The following is a 9,731-nucleotide window of genomic DNA, read 5'->3' on the forward strand; positions in this document are numbered from 1 at the left end:
TTAATTAATAAAATGTAATCAAAATTATTTTTTATAAAATCCATAAAATTTTCCCATGATGGGAAAATGATCCCTTATTCCCTCTGTCAAGTAACATGTGCTGGGATTGGCAGTTGAGCAACAGAAGATCACAGCACATCTCAATTCTTGTACAGATGCATTCTGTGTCCTCCTGTCCTTCCAAATTAGATATTTTAAGGTATTCTGCAAGTCTGGTCTCTACAAGATTGCAAGTCTGTTTTTTTAATTTTTTTGCTCTCTTAGAATTGAGAAACAGTCGCAATCTGGAAAAATGAGAGGAAATGGAAACATGACAGAAACTAAAAATCATAACAAGAGCAGTCAAGGGCTGTTATACAATATCCGCTAAGAAACAAAATTGTGGTTCCATCAACAGTCAGAGAAACAAACATTCACACCAATTTCACAGGTAACAACAGTATTAAGAATCAAGTGCATCTAAACCGTAAAGTGCATGTAGTCTTTTTTTGTCAATTCAGCTAATATTTTGTCTTTTGAACTAGGCTATATGGAACTAGGCTATATGTAGCCTATATAACCTGGAGAGGGTGGCAGAAGTGTGGATCTAAGTGCAGGCATATTTAATATCAAAAGCAAAACAGAAACCAATTAACACAAAAGGCATGAGAACAAGAATACAAGAACACAATAGAAAACAAAAGTAAGTTTTGGGAGTTCATTTTTAGTCCATTTCTGCAAAACGGACTTCAGGGTACGAGATGGACTAAAAATGAACTCCCAAAACTTACTGCCAGATTCTGGAAGATGACTTCTTGAAACAGTGGTACAAGAGGATGTGGTGGTGTTCCTTTAAGAATCACTCTCAATCTGTCTGTCTATAAAGCCACAGTCTTTTAATGTATTTTTCTTCACTTCAGCTTGTGATTCTTATTAAGACGGGGTCATTTTATAGGATTCTTTACCTAACCTAAGTCTCTGAGATCCTGACACCTTGCACTTCTGGAGACTCCAGGTAGGTTGCAGTTCTGGAAAATGATGGTGCTTAAGACTAAAGTGTTCCTGATGGTTTCACACTTAATTATGTACCTTAATTATTTTGCAGTTAACATGTGTCTTTTCTTCTCCAACTGCTTTTGTCTGACCCTGCTGACCCAATGAGCATTTCACTTTCCAATGGTCATGCCTTAACTGCAATTTCTAGTATTGCATCCTTCTCATGGGCATTTAAATAATTTTTTAAGACTTTTCAATATGAGTTAAATCTCTTTTTTGGCTTATTTTATCTGTAAAAGAAAACTAATAATTATGCACACCTGAATATAAGGCATTTTTCATTTCCATCCTTCATGAATAATTATATATCACTTATAAATGATTAAATACAAAATTAATAGTAGTTATTAAGATTAATGTGGTTTGGAATTGGAAAATGTACCTGAAAAAAAAAACATGATCAGAAAAATCAGCGTGCCTAATTCTGCACGCAGAGAGCATGTGTTTTTTCCCTTGGGGTTCCCCCCACACAACAGGATTTCTGATCGTAAATTTTCAACTTATACTTTTACTTTTGTACTTGTACTCCATTACATTTAGAATGAAAAAAATAATAGGCCTACTTTTTACTCCAATACAATAAAGTACACGTCAAATGTCACCATGACATACATCTTTCCTCAATAATTTAAAAATAAAACTTTTTTCCTTTATTTTATGTTAAAAGCAAATTAATCACGTTCACAAGTTTTTATTTAAACAGCCAAAGAAATTTATGAATGTAAATACGGGCAACATTTTTTAGAAGAATAGTTTAAAAAAAAAATTTTTTTTCATTAATCTTTTCATTACAAATGTGCATGACTTCACAAAAGGAGAAGTTCTGAAGAATGTTCATGCTTTTCAACAACCCCATGGGTGGGGACCAGGGGCTTTAAAAAAAACCATTAAAATTATCCATACTAGTATTCCAAGTCTTCATCATCATAGCCGACTTTTTAGATTGCACACAAAAAAAATTCTCTGTATTTTCACATAATTGCCCATTCACTTCCTATGACATTATTGACTGCGAACACATGACTTTTTAAAAAGATTTATTTCGGGTTTTTTTGCCTTTATGACAGGAGTTAGGACAGTTAGCTCATAGGAAGCGAAGTTGGAGAGAAAGAGGGGGCTGGATCTGTGAAGGTCAACTAGCGAAGCGCGACTGAGCTATATGTCGGTGCATATGTGGAGATTTTACTTTGTTTATATAAGTTACCAGTGTGATTACTGAAATGTTCTTTTCATGTATTCTTTAATGTCTGTATTTGAGATATGAATGCAGTAACAGTACTTGCTTATTTATCCCAGCTTCCAGAAATGAAATAGGGACTTGTTTTGTGTTTGAGAAAGGTCTTCAATGTGTTAAAACATATGGGGGTCATTGAAGCCAATAGTTTAAGGGGCCATTTCTTTGTTAAAGCCTTACTTTCCAGTTAGACTAAAGTTTAGCTATCCTTGAGAGAAAGAACGCATTATCTTGATGTTTTGAGAGGACTCTCCTGTTTATAGTTAGAGCCTGGCCAAATCCAACCTTGGAAAAGCTGTGTGTCGGTGTGTGTGTTAGTCTTCTTGGTTACAGGTTAAGGAACCACTGGCATTATTGGAGATTGACAGAGTTGTTGTTCTGGACATGCTGGCACCCAGCAACCCAAATCTGCGACCTGGAAGGTCATGACGTGCCTAACTTCAGCAGTATAATCGATGGAGATTTGCTTCAGTCTATCTGTATATGTGTAGAAAATTACTGTGTTTATCTATTTCATAGCCAATGAGAATAATTCATCCTGTAAGCAATGACGTAGCTTAGACCTTGGAAATGGTATAACTGCTGTGATCTTTGTAACTGTAAGCGGGGCGGCCTACGAACTCCTGTGTGAGTCTTGAAGCTGACTTCTGCTGATGAAACTGCAAACTATCTTCAGTAAAACTTTTCTTAAATTTTTTTATAATTCTGACTCCGGGTCTTCATTCTTCATATCTGGTTCTGGGTCTTTGACTGTCTACCCCTACAACTTGGTGTCATTAATTTAAAATGGAACTTGAGAAGAATCAATGACAAAAGGCAATATGCAGTATGTTAGCAGTCATAAGTACTTTATTAAATTACTGCATAAAAATTTAAAAACGAGTATTTGAGTGTTGAAAGGCTTTGAACATTTGTGACATTAGTTCTTCACTCTCTCCATGGGGTGTGCACTGTGCCTCCCTGTTGTGTGAGCTCTGGAGAGAGAAAGAAAGGGGGATTAACAAAATAACAGCAAAAGATTAAGCGATTAAAAGGAATTTTTAATGTGCATTAAATGCATAAACAAGTGGGACATAATATAGACACAAAATGAAGTTCAAAACGTAGGTTTGGGAGGAGGCTAAACATTCAGTCCTGTCAATCATCATTAGATAATACTATACAAGCAAAAGACACCACGTGATCCCATTGACATACTTCGGCAGCCGCCCTCCCCGGGGGGGTAAGGGGGGGGGGGGGTAAGGGGGGGGGCGGGGGTTGGCTAAGGGGCTAACTCAGAACTCAAGCCAAGCCTCGGGTTCGAGCCTCCTCCAAGTACAGCAAGCCAAGTTAGTTTGCTATTACAGGGTATCTGCACACTTTTTAAAGTCAAATTTCAAAGCTTTTTAAACCATTTTTAAGACCTGAAGAAATCCAAATTAATACCTTACATTAGGGGTGCGCAATATTGACAAAAAAATGTCTCAATATTTTCAAAGTTTTGTTGATAATTAGATGATATTTTACTGATTGTGTTTGTGTAATAGTACCATGACTGGTTTAGGACTGTTGTTGACAGCTGACTCACGAAGATATTCATATTTTTCATATTCTATGCAGTGGTCAGTTCACAGCAGTGAAAGAAATTAACATTTTTTATTAAAGGGCAATATTTGCAAGTTGCAACCTTAAATTGAGTTCCAGGGGCATTTTGACCCATATATGGACTTTTTTTTTCTACTTAGAGGTATGCATGACCTTTTATGTCAAATACTAATTAAATTATATTAGAATAATTAGAATAATAACACAATACCAGTGTTACCAGTTAAATTAAATCATTTAATCAAAATCCATCTTTGCAGTGCAGAGGTGACACAGAAGCAGCATCAGAACTGGCATTAATATATTACCACTCCATTTACAATTGCATAAATAAAGCTATGAGATATTCAATTCTTCATTCAATATTTAAATATGACCCGATTTCTAATTGTAACATTTTAATTACAGGGTACTTTAAATGTGAAACTAAACCCGCCAGTAGGTGGCGGCAAGTCACTCAGGGAGTCATTCATTCAACCGATTTGTTCAAACGGCTGATTCATTCAGGAACTGCAAGTGATTGTTCATTGAATCGTTAAAATGATTCATTCAAAACGCGGATTTCAGTCAAGAAATCATCGCTGTCTTTTGCATTGAGACTCTGCTACGGTTTCATTTTGAAATCCTCGTCAGCGAACTAAAGGGAAAACAAACAATTGTGTTTATAAAATGTAACTCACAATGTTAATTTAACTTTAATATAAAATAAATATCATATTTGTTATTGTGCACGGGAAAACAGCCCTCTTGCTGATGTAATATTGTATGATAACATATGATAAAATACAAAAACTTTATACGTCTATTAGGGAAAATACCTATAACTGCACTGACACATCACGCGGTGAAAGCAAGCATGAGAGAATGCGATGTCAGCTCGCAGTGCGCCCTCGTACATAGTTAACGTTAAAGTAAAACAATGATTACAATATCATAATAGACAATACACATCGTACACCACTACACACAAAGAATGAACTTACAACTGAACTATAATTAACCAGCTTTCTTGTCTCCTGCTGTTTCGCGTGCAGGAGACAGACGTAATGGTGGCGCGAATGTGACGCAAAATGTCACGTGAACAAGCAAATCCACAAAGAAAGAATAATAAATAAAAAAAATACGCTAATTACATAGTTTTAATTTGGAAAACATTTAGATATGTCTAAGTCAAATTGCAATCGAAAATTTAAGACCTTTCATAAGTAAAAATAAGACTTTAAGACTTTTTATGGCTTTAAATTTTTTAAATCTAATTTAAGACTTTAAGGACCTGCGGACACCCTGTATTAACATTTAAGGCTGAATGGGCAGGCGAACTAGTTAATTAACTTTCTTACCTTGCGAGTAATTTTTTCTTTATTTTTTCTGGATCCTTCTTTCAGTTTTAGGTGCCTGCATTCTTCCTTTCCATGCATTGTCTACCAGAAGATACATGTAACAATACAATATAATATCTATATCTATATCGAGAGAGAGAATTTGGGCAACAGTCTCTTGACAGCCCTACCTTTCTGAAGTCTCTGTAAAAATCTCTCATTTGGGTCGATAATACAGTCTTCCCCACTCTTTTTCCAAGTTCTCCATTCAAAGTCAACACATTTATCTTGAGCAGGGCTTGCATTAAGGCATTGGTTATTTTCAAACAGTCCCGTTTGATCTCTGATTTTACGCTGATAAGCAGCACAGCATTTGCCACTTCCTAAAATAATATTTTGGATATCATGGACTCCCTCAGTAGCCCTCTTGTCATCAAAGGTTATCATTTCAGCATTCTCTTCTCTTTTGCAGCAAAGACCATCTGAAAAAGAAAGCTTTCTATGATCCTTTCCTTTCATGTTATATCTACATGATGTGCAGAAGGGAAGCTTTTTCTCTAATGTAGAATGAGAAACCCAACCACACGTCATTACAGAACCAGTAAGCCTAGGACTGCTTTTTGCTTTGCACTTGCAAGTATGAGACGAACCATGCTTCTGATCTGAGACACCAATTGCTGGTCTTTGATTCCTGGTCTCTTTCCCCTTTCTGATAGGAGAAGATTCATGACTAATGGCAAGGGACATCTTTGGTAGCCGCCTCTCTGAAATGTTAGGCTGTTGTTGTACAATGGGTAACTTGCTGTAGTAATATACATTACCAAAGTCAGCCAGCCAGCTTGTTGACGGACGGTATGGTGAGTGGGCCTTGAGTGACCTAAGGGAGTCTTCACGTTTAGTTGATGCACCAGTTTGTTGACTTTGCCCTACTGGAATACCATTAGTGGAAGACTGATTCAGCTCTGACAGAACATCACTGAATTTAATCTGTGGACTCAGAGGTTTCTGAGGAGTTAAAAACCCATTCTCAACCATCCACTCATTTGAAGGCACATACGGCATCAAAGACTCTACCGACCAGGTAGAGGCCTCTAGTTGATGTGGAAGACCATGGTATTTAGTAGATGCATCGGTTTGTTGATGCTTCCCAACAGGAATATAATTTGGCTTTGAGATTATGTCACTGGGTTCAATCAGTGGGCTCAAAGGTGTCTGAGGGGTTAGAAGACCATTCTCTGTCATCCACTCACTGGACGGCACATACGGCATCAAAGACTCTACTGACCAGATAGAGGTCTCTAGTTGATGTGGAAGACCATGGTATTTAGTTGATGCATCAGTTCGCAGATTCTGAGCTACAGGAACACAATTCAGCTTTGAGATACTATGACTGGGTTCAATCAGTGGGCTCAGAGGTTTCTGAGGTGTTAGAAGGCCATTCTCTATCATCCACTCCCTGGACGGCACATACGGGATAAAAGACTCTACCGACCAGATAGAAGCCTCGAGCTGGCAAGGCTGGTTATGGTACTGTATGTCAAATGGCAGCCGCAGAATCTTAAAGGGAACATTGGAAGAGTTTCCATCTTTCTTTACCTCTGTATGAAAAGGCATCTCTGATTTTTTCTTTGCTTTAAGGCTTTGGATAACGACAGATCTGCTTGGCTTAGGGTATGTTTTAAAAGTACTACAAGATGGAGAAGTTCTCAACACAGTAACTTCTGTACAAACAGGGATGCAATGCTTACTGGAGTATCTTAACATCCCAGCTTCAACCTTCCGTTTATCATTCCTTACTGCTAATGACTGGTAAGAGCACAAGACGACATCCTCTGAAGATTGTACAGAAGCCAAGCTGCACTGCAAAAGGTCAGTTTCGTTTTGACTAACTAGCTCCATGTTCTGAAAGATCTTAAGCCCAGAAGGCATTTCATTGCATTTGATTTGCCCCCGTTCGGCTTGGAGGACTTCACTCTTGGGAACAGCAGATAAACCAGTTAAGTCAATAGTATTGGTGGCATTGCAATTTTGAGTCAGTGTGGATGTACCTTCAGGGCAAGCTACTAATTTGTTATCTGAGGAGCAGGGTGATGTTGACACTGGACTGCCACAGCCAGAACCCCTACCTGATTCAGAACAAGTTTGGGACCTTGCTGCATGTCCATGTGAGTCTATGCTATGACAAAGGGGTTCAGTTTGCACCTCTGAGCTGACCATCACACGACCAACAGGCACACTGTTTTGGAAATGGGACCGGTGGGTCTGGTGGGCAATAGTTGGAGCCACATGGGGAGTCATTCGTCTGTAGTCCAATATGGGCAGTTGAGCATGAGAAATCATGTATCCAGGGACTTCCAAACATGGGGGTGGTAGTAGTAGTGGCATCATGCCATAATCTTGAAAACAAAGAAGTTATATTATGTAAATGTGGGTTTCAATTAATACATTTTAACAGACTGGCTGGTATAGCATTAACAGCTGGAACCTAGTATCCTAAATCAAAGTTCCTCAAATCACACTTAAGTCATGTAAAGTAAATATCACGCTTCATATTATGAAAAACATGCAGATTCCTCCATTTTTCAATCGAGAGCTTGATGTGCTCAAGACAATCAAGAAAAGAAGCCATCAGGAAACTTTTAGAAACATCATGTTCATCTAGTAAAATTAAATAAAGGCACAGCAAATAAAGTAAAATCCTATTGAAATCCATCTCTGAAGAAAAAAAAAAATTGCAACCCCAACAATATTTAGTAAAATGAGAAAAGAAATGGGTATGCAATCTACCTAATCCATGAAATCCACCATAGGGAGCATATGGAGTTGGCATGGACCACTGATATGGGAAGAGAGGCTGGATATTGGGAACATAAAAGGGTTGATTTTGATGGAGCTGCTCATCTGGGCGTAAAACTCTGGAGGGCAGAGGAGGGGCCTGTGCATACAGTGATCCACTCAGTACACCTGCCATAGCTCCAGTGGGCTCTTGGGTAACTATATAGTTATACTTGTAGAAAAAGTCAAGAGAGAGTTTTAATAATTTGGTCAGAATAGTCTTTAAACTACAGTCAGGCTTTTGTTTTTGAAGTTGAACTGAAGCAGTTCTCATTTTTGTTTGGGATGATTTAAGACTGCTTGACCTTTCTTACGTTATATAGTTCTTTCAAAAGCAAGATTAACTTTTACTTATCAATCCACACTTTATTATGAATTTTATTTTACATGTATTTAAGCTTTGCTAGCATTTTATGACAAACAGTGATTAAATGTTTGATAGCAAATGAATGGTTTGTTTAAACTATTAAAACTTCAATTAAACAAAGTAGGTGGCTTTATTTAGATTTCACATAGAGCTTACCTTGAAGGTGAAAAGCTTTTGCAGATCAGAGATAGTCACAATAAAAGTTAACCCTCAGTTTTCCACAAGTTTAAATCAATAATGTGTTGTGAACCCAGAGAAAACCACACCCAAATAATTAGACCTATTAATTAGAATGACGTTAATTAGGATGAAGCATGAGCTGATTAGGCAGTCCAGCTGACTCTATTAAAAAAAGCCGGTGAGTCCAGAAAAGTTGTTTGGTGTTAGTTTAGTTTACTATTAATGCACAACTATTGCAAACACAGAAAGATGAGGCTTGTGCGAGATTCCAAATGCCTCATCTTAGAAAAGAGTAGATAGCTGCAGTCAGGGGAGCGAAAAAAATGCAGACAAAATGGACAGTATATATATATATATATATATATATATATATATATATATATATATATATATATATATATACATAATGTATGTATTGTAATAATAATGATAATTCATTACATTCTTACAGCACTTTTCTCTGCACTCAAAGCGCTACACATGGAAGGGGGAATCTCCTCAACCACCACCAATGTGCAGCATCAGCTGATGATGCAACGGCAGCCATACTGCGCCAGAACGCCCACAACACACCAGCTTACTGGTGGAGAGGAGACAGTGATGAAGCCAATCAGTATATGTATATATGGGGATGAATAGGAGGCCATATATATATATATATTGTAAGGGGTGTACAGTTAAAAACCCAGAACCAGATATGAAGAATGAAGACCCAGAGTCAGAATTATAAAAAATTTAAGAAAATATTTACTGAAGATAGTTTGCAGTTTCATCAGCAGAAGTCAGCTTCAATACTCGCACAGGAGTTCGTAGGCCGCCCCGCTTACAGTTACAAAGATCACAGCAGTTATACGATTTCCAAGGTCTAAGCTATGTCATTGCTTACAGGATGAATGATTCTCATTGGCTATGAAATAGATAAACACAGTAATTTTCCACACATATACAGATAGACTGAAGCATATCTCCATCGATTATGCAGCTGAAGTTAGGCACGTCATGACCTTCCAGGTCGCAGATTTGGGTTGCTGGGCGCCAGCATGTCCAGAACAACAACTCAGTCAATCTCCAATAATGCCAGTGGTTCCTTAACCTGTAACCAAGAAGACTAACACACACACCGACACACAGCTTTTCCAAGGTTGGATTTGGCCAGGCTCTCACTATAAACAGGAGA

The 9,731-nt window shown here is 37.6% G+C and overlaps 1 protein-coding gene across 2 annotated transcripts; it reads right to left on the reverse strand.

Moving 5' to 3' along the window:
* Positions 1-3,091: 3,091 nt before the first annotated feature.
* Positions 3,092-8,613, reverse strand: LOC143714620 (uncharacterized). Of its 2 annotated transcripts, XR_013195572.1 has the most exons (6): positions 8,531-8,613; positions 7,960-8,179; positions 7,375-7,568; positions 5,364-5,654; positions 5,194-5,274; positions 3,092-3,243 (listed from the first exon to the last, which is right to left on the reverse strand). XR_013195572.1 is itself a non-coding variant. In XM_077205853.1 (5 exons), the coding sequence occupies exons 2-4, from the start codon at positions 8,141-8,143 to the stop codon at positions 5,213-5,215; spliced, it is 2,451 nt and encodes an 816-aa protein (XP_077061968.1). In that variant the 5' UTR covers positions 8,144-8,179; positions 8,531-8,613; the 3' UTR covers positions 3,092-3,243; positions 5,194-5,212. The 2 variants fall into 2 exon arrangements, 1 of the variants encoding a protein (XP_077061968.1); XM_077205853.1 differs by having other exon boundaries at positions 5,364-7,568.
* Positions 8,614-9,731: the final 1,118 nt, after the last annotated feature.

This window comes from Siphateles boraxobius, unplaced genomic scaffold (assembly GCF_051911475.1).
Source record: "Siphateles boraxobius isolate OS27281-9 unplaced genomic scaffold, OSU_SipBor_1 55, whole genome shotgun sequence".
Lineage (NCBI taxonomy): Eukaryota > Metazoa > Chordata > Actinopteri > Cypriniformes > Leuciscidae > Siphateles > Siphateles boraxobius.